A 22,391-nucleotide genomic window follows, 5' to 3' on the forward strand; every position below is an offset into this window, starting at 1 on the left:
CATACTCCTGCCTCTCTCTAAATGTCTCACTTTCAGTTAAAGTTTAAGAGAATGAAGCTATATGTTCATCATAATAGAAAATATGTACTTGTGATTATTACTGTAAACTTAACATTCTCTGTGCAGTATTTGAGATAATAGAACTCCAATAATCATGCGAAGAAAACCAGAAAGTCCACAGGTTTCTTTCATCAATACTTACCAGCATAGCACGTTTCTCTTCATCTCCTCTTCTTTCTTTCTTTTCATTTTTCTTTCTGAATATGTCTTGCAGCTGCAAAAAAAGCCAATTGTATCCCCTATAATTGTTCCTCTGTCTTAGGATATTTACAGACATAAAGCCATCACTAATGCCTCAAGGCACTATCTAACAAAAGTTATATGCAGTGAGGGTTATCTGCAACTAACTTTTGTTGGATTGTACCCTTAATATTTAAACTTATTTTTAACAAACACAATAGAGTTTTTAATACATATTTTCTCCTCCTGAGTCCCACCTTCATCTCTAGGTGGAAGCAAGTGCAATGCTGTGATGTACCGGTATGTGCCAATTGACACAAACATATCCCACTCTTGCAGTGTGCTATCTGTGCAATTGTAAATGTAGGAAAGACACCATAAAAACCAATGGAGAGATATTGAGCAACAGATACAATTTAAGTAATAAAGCTACTTGAATGTGCCCACCACAGCACAGTTCACCAGTCCAATCCAATCCAATCCTCCATTGCAAATTGTGACTCCATGAAGAGATAATGAGCCATAGAGCCAATTCAAATGCTCAGAAAAAGAATATTGCTCCCCCTGGAATTTTACAACTTTAGAATGCAGGATGAAGTTTCATGTTTGATTGTTCCCTTTATCAAAAAATTTCCCACCTATAGAAAGCTATTACCTTAGGGAGAAGGATTCTAACCTAGACTTCTTCCTGGCATATTAGTTTTCCAAGCACAGAGAATGTGGGAAGCCTTCAAACATGCAAAACCCCATCTGCATTCTGAAGTAGCACGGTCCCAGGAGACTATACAATATATTCTTTTTGAACATTTGAAATACCTCAGATTGGCGTAAACTAAAAAGTAAGGTCAATCCATCATGAAATGGTAAGGAGAGTGTTGGTAATTGAAAAAGCAGAAAGATCTTTTTTAAAACCTCCAATTCATGCTTTGATTTCCTCTACACCAGATACGGGGAGGAAGATCTTGTTGCACTCATCAATAAGGCTCATTTGATCTTCTGGAAATGAACCTTTTGTGAAGAAGAAGTGCTACAGGATACCAAAGAGTACGACAGTGAACATGAATTAATCTGAGAGCACTTTTCATAGGAACATTGTCTGAAACAAAATAATGGGATTGACTGTTGAAAGCAGAAAGGACAAAACAACATCTCTTGTATCAAGGGAACAAAATCCCTCTGTTCTCTGACCTCAAACCTATGACATAAGCAAACAGGATTTTTTAAATAAAAAAAAGTCTGTAAAGCGTTTGATGACTTAGTTTGGATAATTTTTGGTGTGGTGTTGTATACAGGAAAAACTGGGTGTTATAAGCTCTTCCTTGTCACGTTTCATGTTCTTTATGCAATGGGACCTAATAAAGGGCAGCACCATTGCCTTAATTAGACTGGTTTTATTTACATGAGAACTCACTTAAGAATCTGCTTGGCCTTTCAGTAACTCTTAGTATTACAAATGAATGTTAAAATAGCAGCTTGAGGGCATATTAAACACTCAGTTTTTCTTTAGAATAGATCAAAGGATTTTTACCCATTCATACTTTAATATATATTTTTTTAGTAAAGTCTTTTCTAACACAAATGGTACTGTGGTTCTTGCTCTGAAATGTTGGTCACAATTCACAAGGCTAATACCACAGGTGTAGGGAATCTGTAGTCCACCATATGTTGCTGAACTACAACCTCTCACCAGCCTCAGCAAGCATGGCCAATGGACAGGATGAGAGTTCTAACAACATCTGGAGGGTCAAAGATTACCCAAACCTGCCATGGAGATTTTTTTAAAAAAGTTTTCATTTGTTGTCATCATATTGCTACCGCATAACCAACTCATGAAACAACAGTACAGTGTCATTTCTCCCTTACTGACTGATATTAAAATACCCATGCGTGTAATGATCAACAACCCCTTCTTTCCATCTCCAAACTGCCACATCTCCAAACTGTTACCATGGATTGTAGCTTAACTAGGTGGTACCCACCAAGTAGTTATCCAGTCAGTGAAAAACAGGAGAAATTTCTCGTTTTCATTTCTCTCTTTCTACCTTCTTGCTTGTTTTTCAGTCTCAAATGTTTCTCTTTTCACCCACATTTCCCAACTCTCTCCCCACTCCACCACACACTTCATCTCCTCTGCAAAGCATGTGCTGTTTGCTTTATCACCACAATCACAAGAGTGTACCATGCACATGGTTGCTAGGTAACCACCCACATGGTTCCTTAGTGCCACCTTTTCATAGTGGGGCCACATACTGTAGCTGGAGTATCCAACTGGGAAAAGTCACAGTGAGTAACTGGGAAATAAGTTGTAGAGTGTACATGCTTTGAGGGTGGGATACAAAGGCCTCTTCAGACAATCTAGTTGCTGACTCTTGAATCAGAGGGATTTCCCCCGATTTACAATTTCACAACTTTTACTTAAAAGTTTTTTGCTACAGCATACATAAATACAACAAACACACACTTAAGAAGCTGGTAAAAGGGCAATGTATAATATACGTACCACCAAAAACTCTTTTTTGTCCACCATCTCATTTCCATCTGTATCAAACATGTTGAAAGCTATTCTAAAACCAGCATGTGGCTCTGCCAAAGGAAAAAAAGAGGGGAAAGGTGTAACAGAGTAAAGCAATTTAAAAGGATACACCTGGAGTGATGAGCTGCAGAGAGGGTTCAGCTCACCTCACTTCTGCTGTTAAAATCAGACTGCCTAAAATCAGACATAAACCCACCCACCCCTACACGACTGTGACAATTTTGTGTTTAAACATACATAATGTTTGGTCTCTACTTTGACCCATAGCTGTGGGCCAGTTCCAGGCAGCATGGCAACAAGGCCATGTACAGTGGTACCAAGGGTTAAGTACTTAATTCGTTCCGGAGGTCCGTTCTTACCCTGAAACTGTTCTTAACGTGAAGCACCACTTTATCTAATGGGGCCTCCTGCTGCTGCCGCGCCGCCAGAGCACGATTTCTGTTCTCATCCTGAAGCAAAGTTCTTAACCCGAGGTACTATTTCTGGGTTAGCAGAGTCTGTAACCTGAAGTGTATGTTACCTGAAGCGTATGTAACCCAAGGTACCACTGTAATCTGAAACCAACACCCCATCCCAACCACTTGAAAAGTATTGAGAGTCTTCACACACATGTAAGCTATGTCACTTTGTAGATTTGCCACTGCAGATCAGCTAAATGAAGTTCATGGACCACTTGTGGTCTATGGGTCACATTCTGGAAACCCCTGCTCAAATCATAAAGACCATATACCAACTTGGTGTTTTTTATCAGTTCTTGCAGCACTATTTCATGACAGGACCCTGGGCTGTTGTGCAGAGGAGGTGGAATCTTAAGTCTTCACATAATTCCTAGGAACCTCCATGGTAACATGCAATTTTGGAAAGCAGTTCACTAATGAGTTTTTGACAGCAGCACCCCATTCATTTAGATAGGGGGTATATTGCATCAGTTTGAGGAGTGGGAATCTTTCAAACAAAAAATCCCACACATGTATTCTAAGGTGAAATGGGATAATCACATGGAAGATTGCATCAGAATGTACTGGAACCAACCCTTCAACTGGGATTGAAAGGAAGACATTGAAACTTATTTTGGAATTGCCTCCTGCCAATAGAAGCCTGTTTCACTTCCACTGTGGTAACCGATTGAAATAGTAACAGACTTATTTATCAGAAGAATGAATATGGAAAAGAACATGTTCAAGTACTGCTTCCAGGACAGTGATTTAAGTTGTCTTTTGTACTTTTGTATTGAATTATTCCAGTAATGTTTAATCATGGGCAGATAAGAACAAATTGCAAATTATGAGTTTTTCCCTTCCACAAAAATATTGACTTATTTTAATGAGCATTAAATGGCATGAAATGTACAAATATAGGATATAAATTTTACTCTGAACACTTACTTGTTAAGATACATAAAAGAAACAGATATTCTGTGTAAGAAATCACACCTGAAAAGAGCAAGGCAACAAATCACTTAAATTATTCCTCCAGTCATAGATTAATAGCCACAGAGTAAATAATGGGGGTTTGCCCATATCATAGTCCCTTTCTAAGGCAACTCTACAAACACACTGGAACTCCTTCATCTGCAAGAAGCCTCTCTTGGCTAATGAGTTATGCTAGATATATAACCATTTATTTAAGAACATAAGAAGAGCTCTAAACCTTCCCCCTCTGTTTCTCTGATGTACCTCTCCCGCCACAGAATTTTGCTTCTTTAGAAAAACATACAAATCAAATTTTAAAGTACACTATTCTGGCAAGTAAGTACTCAAAATGGGTTACATTGATTTGACTTCTGACCCATCACATTTTTCTTCTTTATTAATGCCTTTGTCATAACTAATTTCAACACCTTACTACAAATACCTTTTATATAAATTACTCGGAAAGAAAGCAACATGCTTGCCTAGATTCAAGTGTATTGAAACTTAACATACATTTCAGCTTAAAATAGCATGAACCACATGAACTTATTGCTTAACACTCCAAACCCTCAAAAGTGGATTGCAAAATCCAACAACTGTTAGAAAGTCTTTTTCTTTTGCCTCCCATATGCTCACTGCCACAAAAATAAAAAAGTCAAAGTTGCACAACTAATCTAGCCTGCTCATTTAAGCCATCACACTTCTGGCATTTAATTTTTTTCACTGAAAGTCTCAGTCACCTAACGATTAATGATCTTTCCACATCATGCTTATTCATCCTATTTATTCATTGCACCACAAACAATGTTGTTCACTCTCCTTCAGACCATTTGCCTTCAAAGGGCAGGGCTTACCCTGGCTAGATAGACCTGCCAAATTACCCAGAGTGCATGCACACACAAAGTCCCCTGACTTTAAAATGTTCTATTTAAGTCACTTTACTGGAGATCAATGAATGAAAAGCGGCTCTTGTGAAGTAGGTCAGGCAGACAAGAACACAGCTATCTAGGAAATCTTGAACACATTTCTGCTTTTTGTCAGTACTAGTATATTGCATCCTATAGACAGATAGTTCTGGATGACTGCTCTTGCTGTTCTGGGAGAGAGATTCTGGAAAGGCTGCAAGCAACAGAGATAAATCCTGTGGGCAAATTACAGCTCAGTCTGCTGAAGGCAGTACTATTCGTTTAGGTACAAGTTATTGAGGTGGCAATATAATCAGCACAAAACAGTAATAGCTAGTGTGAGGGAAGATCCTAAAAAGGTAAAGGGCAATCTAAGACTTAAGGTAAATACTGTTGTGAGTTTGTGGGTGCCAAATTCCCCTGTGTTATGAGGTTGTAGGTGCCAGACACGGAATTCAGCCAATGGTAAAATATAAGCCAGGCCAGTTTCCTGATGAAGAAATCACCTGAAGTGATGGGCCATTAGGAAAACAAAAGGAAGATGATGAGCCACTAGGGAAGTGAAAGAGAGGGGGCTCTGTGCCAGATAGCAAATGAGAGGGGGGCCCTCTCTCAATTCAAGAATCAGTTGCAGCACAAAGTGGGAATCTGAGGACAGAGTTTGATGTGATGTGACCTAGAGGCTGTAAAACAAGAGAAAAAGCCATGCCTGATTTCTGCTTGAATCAAAGGCTTCAGTTATGCGAGAAACAAGACCCTTTTTGGGATGTTGATGCTGTGACCCCCTCCATCGTAGGCTCAGGCTGCATATATGTGTAAATAAACCACATATCCTAAAGACTCTGCAGATTCTGCTGTGCCTCATTTTCAAAGGAAACACAAAGCCTGGGTAAGCACCTGGAACTCCTGGAATCTCACATTCTAATAAAACATATATTCCTCTGTACCTTTCTCTTGGAGGTTACGAAAGAGTTTTGACGACCCTTTCCAAACTGGTGGAGTTTCTACAAGTATTTGATTCAATTCCTGTAAAACAGTAATTAAAAGAAAGTCGACTATCTATGTGATAAAATCCTCTACAAACCTACCTGAAAGTAAGTACCCTTGAACTCAATGGGACTTACTTCTGAGTTGATAGATTACACTGCAGAGAGGAAAGGTTGCGGCAAGAACTGGATTAAATCCCATGGTACAAGATATTGGAAAGTCTAGGTTACAACAGCATGCTAACATTTAATAAAGTAGAATGATGGAATGCAGATTACATATACAGTCGTATCTTGGTTCTCGAACGCCCCAGAGCTCGTACGTTTTGGCTCCCAAATGATCAAAAACCGGAAGTGAGTGTTCCGGTTTTGAAACATTCTTTTGGAAGCAGAATGTCCGACGGGGCTTCTGCGGCTTCTGGTTGGCTGCAGGAGCAGAAGTTGAACGTTTCAGAAGTCAAACAGACTTCTGGAACGGATTCTGTTCAACTTCCGAGGTACGACTGTAATAAAAATATGCAATATATAACACTTCACTCATTCACATCAATAATGTTTATTATTTTATTATCTCCATAAACTGAAAATGAGGGAGCAGCTTGCCTAAGGCCACCAATCTGAGTTACATCTGAGCTGCAAATTGAAAGAAGAGCCCCCAGCTTTTGACTCTTCGTCACTACACCACACCAGTTCACCCAATACTGAATACTTTAATGTCAATCTCTTCACACCTATGAGCTATTTATATAATTCAAGGAAAGGGAAGTGCTTCAGACATTCCTCTCAAAATATAAAGTAACTGTAGATAGTAAACACACATACAACAATTACACACATTGAGACAAATCCTAATTCTTTGTTGTGCAGAACTGAAGCTCACCTGTTTTGAAAGAGACTTCCATTTTCTTGTCCCTAAAATGAATACAGAAATAATTACTCACACAAAATATTCAATAGCACAAGAACACAGAAGCTGTCCTATCGATAGAGCAGATGGCTGTTCCATCTAGTTCTGCATTGTCTACACTGACAGGTGTTGGCTCGCCAAGGTTTCAGGCAAGAGTTTTCCTCAGTCCTACCTGAAGACATCAGGGATAGAATCCAGGACTGCATTGGCTGCACAGATTATTACTGCAAAGCAAAATAGTGGTCATTTTTTAAAGCTGGTGCTAGGTCAGGGGTTGCTAACTTGTGACGCAAACTACAACTCCAATCATCTCTGGTCATTGGTCATGCTGGGTGGGGCAGATGGCAGTTAAAGTCCAACAGCAACATGGAGGCTCACAAGTTCCCCATCTCTACTAGAGACGGTTTCAAAATCGCAGGAGATTTTATACTCATCCAGTTGCTATTATTTTTGTTTATATAAACCATTTTTAGACTGCTTTTTCAGCAACTCAAAACAACTAACAATTAATTTAGAAACACCAGTTAGATCAAAGCAACAATCAAGCAAATGAAACCAGGTTATTAAATAAGCACAAAAACATTAACTCATCCAGGCAACCTTAAGAACTGCCTTCTCCAATATGACCATCCCAAGACCTGAAAACCTATTTGGAAGCCCTTGTTTGCGTCCTCATGCCTTCAATGGTGAGGTGGCAGGTGACATAACCATGCTTGCTGTTGTGATGCCTGACTGCATGACCCCAGACTGAGACCCCAAAGTCTGGCCGCAACTGCATCATTGGCAGCACTCCCCTTTGAAATGCCTTGACCAAGAAAGTTAGCCTGGAACTGTCTCTTGTCTTTTATTGCACTGTCCAGCTTTTAATATGCTTACTTTATTATTATTATTATTATTATTATTAGTAGTAGTAGTAGTAGTAGTAGTAGTAGTAATTCATAAGTTTGAATTTCAACAGGCTGAACAGCAGAACAGAAGTCAACCAAATGTACAAAACAAAAAGCAACAAAATTCAAACCCCAATTGCTGAAAAGAGAGATATTTTATCCAGAATGCAAAAAAGAAAAAGTGGGTTTCCAAATATCCAAAAGCAAATGGTTTTAGGCTTTCAGATCTTAGGAATTATAACTACAAAGGCCCATACTGCCACTTTTCTCTTTCACTATGATGGAACACCAAGCAATGCTTGCTGACCTACGCTCAATTGGAGCATGAGGTAATATAGGGAAAAGCAGCCTTTCAGGTTTGTGGATCCCAGGCCATGTAAAGGCTTTAAAGGATTAAAATCAGCACTTTAAATTGAGCCCAGAAGCAGATAAGTTACCAGTCAATTCTTTAGTGTTAATAGTTTTTCTATACAAAAAAGTAAAAAAGAGTTACTAATGTTTAAATGACTTTTGCGACCTTCCTCTTCCTTCAAACTGCTTCTCAAAGTCCACCTTTTCCACACAGCCTTTGACTTATCCCTTTAATCCTCATTCCCTTCTTTAATCATATTCCTCCCTCCCTACTCTTGTCTCTTCTCTCCTACTTTTGGCTGCTTTCCCTATTGCTTATTTTAGATTTCAAGAACCCTAGGGAGAGGGTTCTGATTAGTTTTTCCCATGCAAAATGCATCATAAAAACAATAACATCAGCTTTAAAGTATTTTGCATAGTAAATTTTAGTGTGCCTAAAAGGGACCATGAAACCAATATTATGTCTTTTTTTAATTTTGACCCTTGAATTCACAAAGCTCAATGGTTTAAAGTTTGAAAATATCAGTACCAATATACAATTGTAAATACTTGGGATACCTAAAGTGACCCACACAAAAGGGAAGCTATACTTTAATAAAAAAACTGGAAGACTGCATATGAACATTCAGTGTAGCAAACACATTGGTGATGGATGCAGAGGAAACTGATCAAAACATCAAACAAAGGCAGTTATAGAAGCAGCACACAGAGAGAAATTTATGTATTTATTCACACATACCTAGATTGAGTGCCCAGGTGGTGAGGGTTGGCTTCTTACTAAAATGCTCGTCTAGCTCAATAAAGTTCTGGAGATTGCTCTGCAGAACGCATGTTTGGAACGACTCAGAAACCACACCCAGAAAACAACAACAAACTATACTTACTCTTTGGTTCGTCATTTGAAACAGACTGAATGAAGTCATATGGTGTCATAAAAAGCTGCCCTTCAAATTCTAAACTAGCAAACATGCGAAATCGCTGCTCCCGGGAAGTTGCATAAAGATCCAACTCTTGAAGATCTGGTCTGCTTTCTGTGCCCTTTTAAAAAGACAAAAGAAACCAAGAGAGTGTTAGCTGTTTTGTTGACAGAGATCCTAATGCTCTCCCCCACAGTTTAAACTGGCTGACCTCCCTCTCACCTTCAATCCCAGAACACAGTTTTTTTTTTTTAATCATAGACTATATATTTCCTTTTCTTAACTCTCACTTATAGTTTAAACCTACAGCTGAAAAAAATGTGAGTCATATGCATGTATTACTTTACTATAAAAGCAGCATCTATTACAGAGGGCATATCAACTATTATGCCCTATCATAATGGGTTTGTGGTTTGGTTTGGTTTGGTTTGGTTTGGTTTGGTTTAGTACTGAGCTAAAAATGCCTCCTTCCTTTTCAAGGTGCAATTTATCTCCAGCAAAAGTGGGGAAATTATTATTTTTTGGTCTTTTTTTTTGGTGAGTAGGTGTGTGCAGGGGGCGGGAAGATAAATTTATCTTGCTTTTAGTGGGGCTTACATATTATATAGGTATGAGTAGGAAGTAGGGTTGCAGCCTTTCTTTTCATAACAAAATTGTTTTGTTAGTTCAAGTGGTGTCAGAGTTAAATAGCCAACACCAGCCGGTGGGATCCCTCATTGAGTATAGTCTGGGAACCATGCCATGCCATAGCATTCTTTCCAGAAGGATTGTCAGCAATAAATAAGTATATATTTTAAAGGCTGTTTCCACTTCCCTGTTGCTTATTGCAGCTCCACTACTGCTTGAAGCAGTGTCAAGACTGCAGCCTGCTGACATCTAGCATGGTAAGCCATTCCATCCCTGGAAAATTATTGAGAACTTTCTCCCAACTCGCATAAGTAAGAAAAATAATTTCAGTGCTGTTTTCACCCTCCCTGTGCCTTAAAAGGTCAGTATCGTGTTATATTTCAAGGGGTAGTCAGGAAACTTGCCAACAAATCATGTTGCCTTGTTTTGGCCAGGCTTAATGGTTTAAATGGAACTAATCTCTTTCCACCCATAAAGCAACTTGTAAAGCAGGGCAGAGAAAGAACTTGCCTCCCACCATGTATAAGTATTAGGGCTGCTATGAATGTGTGGTGTTCTGGAACAAAGATGGCAGAAGTGTGCCCAAGTCATGCAGATTCAAACGTTTTCACAAAAAATAATGGAAATCACACCTGACACACCATGCAATGAGATCCAGGAAAGGACAAAAGCACTGGTGAGGTAATGGGTAAGAGTCAATAAGGGTCCAGTTTCTATTCTTACTTTTGGAGATTATCTGATCCAAATCTCCTAGTAATTAGCGGCAAACCTCAAAAACTTTCATGAAAGCATATCCCTATCAAAAGATGTTAAGACTTTTGTTTACTAATCTTCTTGGCAATCTTACAGTGATGTTGTATCATGTTATAGCTCAGCACCTTTACAAAACTGGACACAGCCATTTCTTTCAAGCAAACCATCACAAATCTCTAATTAAAGCCATTTTCTTACAATTATGAAAAGTGGATTTTAGAGAGAATGTGTATTTCTATGTGAAATCTGGAAGCTAACTACAATGAATTATTTTGAAATTTACATCTTAAAACATAAACACTCAGAATAGGAAACACTTATGTAACCTGCCTTCTAGAAGAATTACCCTATGTATTCAGCATTGTAGCAATAGAAAGAAAACAGCTAACATCTTCAGACACCAAATCAAGTCACTTTTCCCAGAACAAGGCAATTCATTGCTTTCTTACTCAGAAGCAAGTCCTGCTGAATTTTATCCTTTCTTCCAGGACAGCAGCCCAAGCATATCAATATTATTAACATTTTCAATGTATATAAATGAAGCTCAAAAACCATTTTGTCAACTCATATATTTCATCAACCCAGCTGTAGCTTTCTTTTAATGTCCTTTTAATTGTGCATTTATGATTATTTGTGTTCATACTGCCATCAGGGCAATCATCCATGATCCCACTTTCAACACTATTTGCGTTTACAGAAGTTGTGAGGCAGGAATACTGCTCTATTTACATACCCTGCAACTTGTGTTGCAATACCATAACTTTTTAAACCCCAGGTGTTCTGGGGTGGTTTTTGTCCAACACAGTGGCATTGGAGAAGCATTTCAGAGCAAGTAATAAAGAGGAAGGAAGTCCAAAACAGATCCACCAGCAATTCACTATTATTGTGTGAAGAACACATTGCAGAACACCCACTGTAGAAACCTCCAGGCTGGAAGAGCCTGTGTGATTTACAGTAATTTGTTGGAACTCCAATAAAATACGTTTTCAAAAAGTGTAAATATTCAAATGCACTTGTTCTGCATTCTGCTGCATACTAATCTTGCCTCAGGCAGGGCAATCCAATGGGCCTGCCATGTTGACAGCTGGCTTCTGCTGTTCTGCCTAGAGAAGTTAGGCTCCTATGGACTCCTATGAGAAAAACTGTGAATGAAATGACAGCACCCCACCAGACAATGTAGCAGCTCCTCCTCCAGTGTTCAATGTCCCACCAATGACAGAGCCCACCCCTGTATTAGTCAGGCACTGAAGAAGCAAATTGATGCATAGCAATAGGCAGTGCTTTTTTTCTAAAAAAATATTTAGGGGTACTCTCATTTTCCTACTCATACTGAAATACTGCCCCACAATGAGGCCAAACTTAAGATTCACAAAATGTTTAGGGATATGTGTCCCCCTGTGTCCCCCCAGAAAAAAGCACTGGCAATAGCCACAATTCTGCCAGGGAGGCCCTATGACAAGCAATGAGAGAAGCTATAACTGCATTCTTTCTGACATGAGCACATGCTATCAGCTCACTGGATAGAGCAATGGGATGGATACAGACAACAGGTTCAAGGTCCACCAGGAGGAGTAACAGAACCTAGACCCCTCATAGCTTTTGCATGTCCCACCAGCAATATCCATGTTAGAGGTAAAAGAAAATAAGCAAGCAGAAATGCAACCCATAGCGGATACACTGTAAACCAGCTCTTGAGCTACATAGCCACAGCAACAGATAGAAAATGTCCAATTATGTGTCCTTCCCCTATCTTCTGACTCACTTATAGAGGAGGAACCCTAGTTCCATGAAACAGCCTAGGTTTCACACACAGAAAGTCCCAGGTTCAGAGCCTAGAGTAGAACACTTATCTAGTGCTGACCATTATTAGCCCCAAATTTTGTCATTTTCCAACTGAGAAAAAGCTGCACACAAGATAAAAAGATCTGTTGCATGGAAACCGATGCCAACAATGGCTAAGAAAAGTAACTCGACAAATATATCCATTATCAATAAACCATGCATTCTATTTATCATTAAAACATGCAGTTTATTTAATCCACAATGGATCATGTCAAAACATCTACAAGTCAGAGAGAACAATCTTATACCATTTATATAGTGCCGTATTTTCCGGTCTATAAGACGCCTCCATGTAAGTCACCCCCAATTTTTGGGGACTCAGATTTCAGAAAATGGGGGGAGATGTATCTGTGTATAAGACACCCCCTAATTGTTGACATTATTTTTTAGGGAAAAAACCCTAGTTTTATACACGGAAAAATACAGTATTTCCGGAAGACTGGAGCTCTTTCACTGCTACGGAACAACTATTGTGTCCCATGCTTAAATGTGTGGCATGTCTATCTGGACACCTCAGTTGTTGTAGCAGGGCAGGATGTTGAAGATCCAGTTCATTTTTTTTATTCTCTCACTCAGTTTTTTTTTATTCACAATATTTATATTTACTTGTTACATATATAGTTCAGAAAAGGCACTGTATTTACATATGGCAAAGGGAAGGTGGAGGCAAAAAGACAAGTCACACAAGTTCTACTTTTTAGCATGCGTTTTCACCTTTCCTTGTGTACCTGTGTGGGGCGCTCTGTTCTGGTACCCCAGTTACTGGAGGTGGAATTTGAGTTGTTGAGCACCTGCAGTCCTAAGGCAGGGTTACTTGTGAGAGTTTGATGAAGAGAAGAGTTAGCAATGTGCTCAAGTTTCTATCTGTGTTGTAAGGCCAACCTGTTTGTGTGCAAAGTGCCCTTTCTCCATTGTTTCTCATCACCAGAGTTACCCTCGTGTACAGTGGTACCTCAGGTTACAGATGCTTCAGGTTACATACGCTTCAGGTTACAGAGTCCGTTAACCCAGAAATAGTACCTCGGGTTAAGAACTTTGCTACACGATGAGAACAGAAATGGTGCTCTGGTGGTACGGCAGCAGCGGGAGTCCCCATTAGCTAAAGTGGTGCTTCAGGTTAAGAACAGTTTCAGGTTAAGAACGGACCTCCAGAACGAATTAAGTACTTAACCCAAGGTACCACTGTACATCACATGGAATCAGAGGTATAGCCAGATGCCCTACTATCTGAGTTGTGGTGCCCCCCGTGGGGCTTACATACTGGCAGCCGTGTGCTGAGTTGCAACATATCCTAGGCAAGGGGTCAGCAAGCTTTTTCAGCCGTGGGCCAGTCCACTGTCCCTCAGACCATGTGGTGAGCCGGACTATATTTTGAAAAAAAATAATGAACAAATTACTATGCCCCACAAATAACTCAGATATGCATTTGAAATAAAAGCACACCTTCTACTCATGCAAAAACACCAGGCAGGCCCCACAAATAACCCAGAGATGCATTTTAAATAAAAGGACACATTCTACTCATGTAAAAACACGCTAATTCCCGGACTGCCCGCAGGCCAGAATGAGAAGGCGATTGGGCCGCATCCGGCCCACGGGCCTTGGATTGCTTACCTCTGTCCTAGGCTTTGTTGTGGTAACAGCTCCCACTGAGCTCCCAAAATTAGCTCCCACTGAATTCAATCAGAGGGAAATCAAAATCCTTTCTGTTCTGCCCAGTGTTGATGTACAGTTGTGCCATTGACAGGGTGTGGCTTTGTATTGATGGCAGAGCATAGGACATGGCATACAGATGTTCTGCTGGCATATATTTGCTGATGGAACGACTATACCAGTGCATAAAGGGAATTACACTGGTTTATCTGTCGTGGCTGTGGTGTATCTGGTGCTGCACAGGCTAAGTGGGGATTTTACAAAATTCTAAAGACTCACAGCCTGCACAACACAAGTATAGGATTGTGCCATGAATTACTCTATGATACAGTACTTTATTTCCACAGTGTGACAGATAATCCATTTGAGATTCTGACTGAAATCACTGTACTATGAAACAAACACATTCTGACCAAAAAGGTAGTAGCTGTATTTTTGCACTCAGCCTTTAGAAAGAAAAGTTGCTGCACAAAGTGCAGGGGACACAAAATTACAGTGCAATGATTATTATTCTGCTGAATTTTACACTTAATATAAAAAATGTAAACACTTTGTGACTATAAAACAAAAATCCTTATGAAATTATCACTTCCAATTTTCAAGCCAAGTTCTTACAACTTTTATCAAAGTTTACTATAAAGGGTTTCTTTTTATTTTAAATGAGCAATTTTCACATTCCTTGATGCAAAGTCAGTTTGTTTGAAATTAGTGTGATTCTGTACAAATGAAGGAAATGAAGGAAAAGAAAACAGTTTTTAAAAAGCTGTGCTTTACTTGGCCTCAGGCTAACATACTATGCTCCCAAGTAGATAAAAGTGGTATAATTTTGTTTGCGTGCTGGGTGGCCAAAAGGTTAAACATCAAATTCTTAGTGTGGGAAAATCCCAAAGCAGACAAAACTGTTTTGGTACTTAGCAAACTCTGGAGCAGAATGTACTAGTTGTCCAGCTATGTGATTTTCTAACTGAAGGATTTTATATAAATATTCTAAAAACACAAAAGTATAAGTATATATAATATTACATTTTCTGTCATAATTTAAAAGGGGGAAGGGGGGGGTTGGGTCAAATACGTCACAGTTCTGGTAGTTCAGAATCCTTTCCCAAAAACATTTGACCATACAAATTGCCAAACTTTCAATGACTTTATGGTAAAACACATCCTGCACCCAAAATTCTTATTGCTGTCACACTTCTACCAATCAGTATTATGTGGTATTGCAATATATTCACTTTCATGTTAAAAATAGGTAAAGGACCCCTGGATGGTTAAGTCCAGTCAAAGGTGACTATGGGGTTGCGGCGCTCATTTTACTTTTAGGCTGAGGGAGCTGGCGTTTGTCCACAGACAGCTTTCTACAGTATGGCTAAAGGTAAAGGTAAAGGGACCCCTGACCATTAGGTCCAGTCGTGGCCGACTCTGGGGTTGCGGTGCTCATCTCGCTTTACTGGCCGAGGGAGCCGGCATACAACTTCCAGGTCATGTGGCCAAACATGACTAAGCCGCTTCTGGCAAACCAGAGGAGCGCACGGAAATGCCGTTTACCTTCCCGCTGGAGCGGTACCTATTTATCTACTTGCACTTTGATGTGCTTTCAAACTGCTAGGTTGGCAGGAGCAAGGACCGAGCAACGGGAGCTCACCCCGTCGCGGGGATTCGAACCGCCGACCTTCTGATCGGCAAGTCCTAGGCTCTGTGGTTTAACCCACAGCGCCACCCGCGTCCTTTGTATGGCTACTGTACTACAAATCTTATAATGCAGTACTTCTTGCCTACATATTCACACGTGAATGTGAAAAATCCAAGGTAAAAAGCTGACCTTAATTTTCAGATCAGCAGATCAGGATTTCACCAGTGTACTTATATATTATGATCAAATCCTGTATGTACATAAAAAGACAAGGGGTTGATTTGGACATAATGCTAACCATCATTTTACTTCCCTTTCTCCTCTCCGGCACGGCTGTGAGGAAGAAGCTTTTGCTTTTGATTAACTACAGCTTCCTTGACTGACCACGGCCAGACAAGCTATGGTTAATCTTATGCCTAGTGAAAACTAGCCAACTTTATAGTTTATGAAGCTGGATTGTTTGCGCTAACTATTGCTTATTTAGGTTTGAATGGCATGGTAAAGGTAAAGGTACCCCTGCCCGTCAGGGCCAGTCGTGACTGACTCTAGGGTTGCGCGCTCATCTCGCTCAAGAGGCCGGGAGCCGGCGCTGTCTGAAGACACTTCCGGGTCACGTGGCCAGCGTGACAAAGCTGCATCTGGCGAGCCAGCACCAGCGCTGCACACGGAAACGCCGTTTACCTTCCCGCTAGAAAGCGGTCCCTATTTATCTACTTGCACTTAGGGGTGCTTTCGAACTGCTAGGTGGGCAGGAGCTGGGACCGAAAGACAGGAGCTCACCCCACCATGGGGATTCGAACCACCGACCTTTCGATCAGCAAGTCCTAGGCTCTGTGGTTTAACCCACAGCGCCACCCGCGTCCCCCATTTGATTAACCATTTTGGTTAATCAAAATGGAAGTGAAAGATTCCAAACTCTTCCATGGGGCTGTGCTGGAGAAGAAGAGGGGAACGTGTAAACCTAAACAGAAGGAAAACTTATTCTCATAATGCTAAACCATGGTTTAGTGCAGCCTCCACCAACATGTCCGCCAGATGTTTTGGACTTCAACTCCCATTAGCCTCAGCCAGCACAGCTGAAAATTGCCACGATTACTACAAATCACAGAGAAGTCACCCTAGCTCTGTTCTGGATTTTCACTAACATTTTATCAGGCTACCTCGCCCTCCCTCAGAACACCCTCTTAAACTTTTTTCTTTCATTATCTACAGTGGTACCTCGGGTTACATACACTTCAGGTTACATATGCTTCAGGTTACAGACTCCGCTAACCCAGAAATAGTACCTCGGGTTAAGAACTTTGCTTCAGGATGAGAACAGAAATCGTGCTCCGGTGGCGCGGCAGCAGCAGGAGGCCCCATTAGATAAAGTGGTGCTTCACGTTAAGAACAATTTCAGGTTAAGTACAGACTTCCGGAACGAATTAAGTACTTAACCCGAGGTACCACTGTATATAGGTTATATAAAGTACCTGGTAAATGTTTTAGGATTTCTATAAAATGAATAAACATGGCAGAATATCAGATTAGGAGAGGAAGAGGTGCTTCATGCTTTCATCCCAGATTTTTCAAAACCTTTGGGTGTATCAATGTGAAATCTAGAAGTGTTCTAACTATGCTACTTCAGTAGCATTCCTGAAACCCTTCATAGCCTTCGTGACATCACTGGTTGGGTACTCTTATTTCTCTGTTCCCAGAGTTTCATTGAATTTACCCTAAAGTGTACAAAACAAAGAATCCAAGTATTGCTTCTAATGGCTGTACTTTCTGCATATTTATTATACTACTCCCTAGCTCCCGTCTGAGACCACTTTGATTTTACTTATAAAAATGCTTGTCTCCCAGAACGTTTTCTTTTTCTAAGCAGGGGTTTAACTTAACAAATTAGACTGATGGATGTATCCCTGCTGTACTCTCCAACATGTAGACCCCACGAGAAACAGAAACATAGCCATGTCAGTCTGTTGCAGTGACAAAACTGAGAAGTCTTTTGGCAAGTTGTGTTTCAGAACTGTAAACAAACTTAAATATGCAAGAATTCATAAACATACTTAGACCTGCAGATTAGGAATGCTGCCAAAATAAAAACAGTAAGATAAGCAGCAAATAGAGAAACTTAGAACTGCCAAGAGTGACTTACCAACTGTAATTCGAATGATTGCTACTGCCACTATTTTTTTCCTTCACTACCACTTTTTCTATAGTACTGAAGGCATTTCTCCCTCAATGATGCTGCCTTGATACATATGATGCACAAAACAAGATGAGGCTGTACCCAGATATAACCTTGGGAGGCCCAAACTTAAGAGCATCTGATCATGAGAAACCAAACCTCGCTCTCTTTTTTATCTACTCCATGAAAGTAGAACACTGCTGAAATTTTAACACTGATAAAAAGGTTGTTTATAAATTTTTAACCTTTAATAAGTTTACAAAATTAGGAAGTTAATGAAGCCATTCACACAGAACATTCAACATTGCACTATATACAAAGTCAGAACAGTGTCTTTCAAGCTCTTTTGGATGCACACTTATTGATTATATATTTAAAACCAGTAAGTCACAGTTTATCATTTTCTATGCAGAGCAGGCTTAGGTCAGATAACCAATCTCCGGACATGACTGACCTTAGATAATCCTTTATCCTTTTCAGTCTAGAGCATGAGCTTTTGCTAGCACAATTTGTAAACATTAACACATGAACAATCTGAAAATTGCTTCCATATTCAGAAAAGCTGTCTGATTTTTCTCCTGGAATATAATATGACACATATCTTGGTGGCTGAAATTTTCTTTTTCAGGGTGACTTTGTTTGATGGACACGTGAAAGAATTCAATGATGAGACTAAGGTCAGCATCTTTCGGATTCTATTGCATCAACACCATTGCGAATCTGTTCCTTGATTACTTACGGGTTCACAAAAAATGAAAATTCATTAGCTGCACTCCTGTACACTGTTGCTATTCTATCTAGGTTGGCTTCAGGAGCATCAATAACAGGGATAAATGAATATACCCTAAACTTGTCTCTTGGAGTAAGTTCATCTAAGGGTTCAGGTTCTGTCCCATCACTGGTACAGTGGTACCTCGGTTTATGAACTTAATCCATTCCAGAAGTTCGTTCTTAAACTGAAACCATTCTTAAACCGAGGCACGCTTTCCCTAATGAGGCCTCCTGCTGCCAATGCCCTTCCACCGTTTGGATTCTGTTCTTAGACCGAGGTAAAGTTTGCAAACTGGGACACTACTTTTGGTTTGCAGAGTTCATAAACCGAATCGTTCGTAAACAGGGCTGTTCTTAAACTGAGGTACCACTATATATTTTTTTGTACTCTGTCTTTTTCTGACATTTCTTTTGACAAGTTATTGCTTTATATCGAGTAGAGTAAATTTTACTTGCTGTTCAATTTCATCAAAATTAGACTGAGTGTTTGATATGAACTGCAATAGTGAGCTGTAAACATTTACACATGTGCTGAATGAAATTTGTGAACTTTGGAATACCTTGCTAACTTTATGAAATTGGTCTAGCAAATGTGTCTGAAGGTGAAGCATTAAAATGAATTCAAATTCTTCCATTTTCTGCAGAAGATCATAGTTAAATATGATTGTAAGCATAACTTTCACTAATAGCTGCAGTAGCTTTGGTGAGCCTCCCACCTTGTATCTGATAAATGTTGAGTAACTTTTGACTCAAGAGACAAAAATTAGTATTGTCCATCTTTTTGTAGAAGCTGGGTGCGTGGGGGAGCTCCTTTATTATGGCAAAAAAGTCACTGCATCTAGGCAGGAGTCAACTATGGTTTGTCCAACTAGATTTAGGGAATGTCCAGTGCATGCAATTAACTCTGTAAACTTGTTCCTTTCTAGAACTTTTTGTTGAATGCCGTTATACTTTTCCAGCCATATTGGCTGCATTGACATATGGTTGTCCTCTACATTTACTGAAATCTATTTTCAAGTTCACTGACATAGTTAAGTATCAACTCACCAGTGTGAACTTTCAGTTCAAAGAAAAATTCATCTCTAGAAAACCCATCTCTAGAAAAACGTACCCAACAATGACAGTTGATCAACACGGGAAACACCAGGGGTTGAACTGACTGGTAAACTAAAATAACCTGCTTGTTTGATGTCGCTCAGTATTGCTTCTCCAACTGTATTAGCCATTAACTGGATAACCTCTTCACATATGGTTTTGGATAAGTATAATGCCTGACTAGAACTTTATGTGAGCACATGGAAAAGGATTGAATTTGACAATTAACTTAAGCAATCCAAGAAGTTACCATTTTTTTGATGAATCAAATGTTTCATCATCTCCCCTAAGTGCCAAACCACATTCTTTCAAAAGAGAAGTCACTGGGATAACTCACTGAAGTACGTGCCTCCAGTAATCCTGCTCTGCTTTGATTTGTTCTTTGAGTTTTGATGTGAGCATTTGACCATAATTTCTTGTTAAGTATGTTAGCATCAAGTTCAAATTATTGTTTCCTGTCAGAATGGGATAGTAATGATTCAATGTAGATTTGTAGCTCTTTATAGTAGCATCACTTAGTAACAGTTATGCGTTGCTTTTTTTATTACTATATCTTAGTCTTAATGATCATTAATGATAATCTGTAAACTATTTTGAGGGTTTTCTTTTTAACAACCAAGCCATGTATAAATTTTATGAAACAGATGAAGAAGTAATATGCCAATTGCAGAAAACTTAACATGTCAATTGCAGAATACAATCTCCTTCCTAGATGTTGATACTCCACATACTTCTAGACAAGCCCACATAACAAATGCTAAGTCTGAACTGCCCAACTTGGGGTTTACAATTACATGGATTGCACCTTATTTAGCATGCACAAAATTGTGACTGCTTCGCTTGTAAAATCAATAAACATTAAAAAAACTGGCTTTTGACAAACATCATGTTAACACCTGTACAATAGCCACTGTTACACCTGTATTGAATTAAATATTAGTAGTTCCATTATTGTTGTAAGAATCACCAGGTACATTGTGATGTCAACAGGGCTACTCCTAAACTGCCCTGGGTATTCATATTCATATTTACTACATAGACAAGAATCTGGACATGCTGCCACTAGCTGCTAAGCTTTTAAAAAGAGTAACACAGATCAGCTGGCAACTTGATAACCTTTCTTTACTTTCTAACAGCGGGGAGGAAGTGTAACAAAAATAATCTTCCAGGCAAACGTCTTTGCCGATTGTCAAATTCCTTCTTAAAGTAAAAAGTGTTGACTGTCAGAGTGTGGTGGAGAGTATGGAGGACCATTTCAAAACAGTTAACCTCCTACACAGCCAACATTTCGCATAACGAGAAGCACACAAAAAACCACTCATGATGTCTATTCTGCTGTAGGTACAAATGCAGTAGGTCAATCAAAGCATCCCACCATGTGCAGGTATAATGGAGCCAGCTCGTGGGAACATCAAAGCCATCATCCAAAGAGGCTGTCTTTTGTATTTTCCTTTAAAATCAACGGAGCTGCGTAAGCCACTCTGGGAACCTAAAGAGGTGGGATGAACAAAACAAACCACACACAAAGACTCCACTTTATGGGGGTGGGGAAGGGAGGCGAAATACGTAGCCAACTGCACGACGAAGCAGCTCCGCTTGACAAACGGTGACAAGGAAGGACCCTGCCAAGAACAGAAAGGGGAAGAAGAGCTCCGCCAAGGCCGCAGCATCCTTGGCAAGGCGCCTCCCATTTCCCCCGGAGCAGCTCGTCTCGCTTACCCTTTTGCAAAACAGCAGCTGCGCCAAGAGACGCTGACCCAAGCGAAGTCGCTGCTGCTGCTGCTGCGGCGGCGGCAGGTGGCGAAGGGCGCGCTGCCTGCAGAGCGAAGGAGCCGCTTGCCGCACGAGAGTGGCGGCGCCTGCTGCCGACGACGCTCCCGCCCTCTTGCAGGCCGGCGGCTGAGGCGCAGGCAGCCGTGCAACAGGTAAAGCGCCCGCCGCCTAAGCCGCCGCCTGAGCCTGGGAAGCGGGAGCTGAGTTTGGGCACAGAGCATCCCCTGAGGGCAGCGGCTCTGCCGAGCGCCCCTCCTCCTGAGGAGACACCTACCGTCGTATCCCTGGCAGCAGCCGCGACAGGGATGGGCAGCAGCGCGCGGGCCTGGCCGGCCTCGCCGCTCCGTCCCTTCTGCTGAGGTGACGGCCGACGCTCGTAGAAGCGCTGGCAGACGAACCAGGCGAGCGCCCCGCCGGTAGCGCCCGCCGCCGCCGCGGTGCCCAAGCTGCTCAGCGGCGCGGCGCTGCTGCCCGGCGGCCGGGCCCTGACACCCCACAGCCGCCTTCGGTGAGGCAGCTCCGAGTCGTTGCCGTTGGGGAGGCGGCAGCGACGCCACTTCAGGAGACCCCGCAGCGCTGCCATAACTGCCGGCCCGGCGGACTTGACAGAAAAGAGCGAAGCCGCCGCCGCCGCCGCCGGGGAAGCCTCGCGAGAGGCTCTCTCGCGCGCGCGTGTTTCCCCCCCCCCCAATCCCCGTTATTGCTCCGCCCCTCTCGCTCCCCTCCCTCAGGTCTCACTGCCCTTCCTTCAGACTAATTACTCGCCTCAGGCCACAATGCGTACAGTGATCACTCCCTTTTCCCTCCACAATTGCTGGTCTTGAAGGGACCGGCAGGTGCAGGCAGCACTAGACGTGTCTACTCAGAAGTAACCCGCACTGACTTGGAATTAAAGGGACGGCTGTGGGATTTAGGGTACAAACGGAGGAAAGTGCG

General features: G+C 41.0%; 1 protein-coding gene and 1 long non-coding RNA gene across 2 annotated transcripts in view; both read right to left on the reverse strand.

Moving 5' to 3' along the window:
• MICU3 (mitochondrial calcium uptake family member 3) overlaps positions 1 to 22,132 on the reverse strand; it is a 52,908-nt gene extending 30,776 nt beyond the window's left edge. Inside the window, exons 1-7 of the mRNA XM_083630572.1 lie at positions 21,730 to 22,132; positions 9,106 to 9,259; positions 6,957 to 6,988; positions 6,038 to 6,116; positions 4,159 to 4,206; positions 2,741 to 2,823; positions 203 to 274 (exon numbers count right to left, since the gene is read on the reverse strand). Coding sequence (XP_083486698.1) covers positions 203 to 274; positions 2,741 to 2,823; positions 4,159 to 4,206; positions 6,038 to 6,116; positions 6,957 to 6,988; positions 9,106 to 9,259; positions 21,730 to 22,038 — 777 coding nt within the window. The 5' untranslated portion in view covers positions 22,039 to 22,132. The remainder of the gene's footprint in view (positions 1 to 202; positions 275 to 2,740; positions 2,824 to 4,158; positions 4,207 to 6,037; positions 6,117 to 6,956; positions 6,989 to 9,105; positions 9,260 to 21,729) is intronic.
• Positions 12,937 to 15,197, reverse strand: LOC310770381. The gene is made up of 2 exons (XR_014552129.1): positions 13,875 to 15,197; positions 12,937 to 13,803 (listed from the first exon to the last, which is right to left on the reverse strand). It is a non-coding gene; the product is annotated as an uncharacterized lncRNA (long non-coding RNA).
• Positions 22,133 to 22,391: the final 259 nt, after the last annotated feature.

Source organism: Podarcis filfolensis (assembly GCF_964270895.1).
Source record: "Podarcis filfolensis genome assembly, chromosome: 9".
Taxonomy (NCBI): Eukaryota; Metazoa; Chordata; class Lepidosauria; order Squamata; family Lacertidae; genus Podarcis; species Podarcis filfolensis.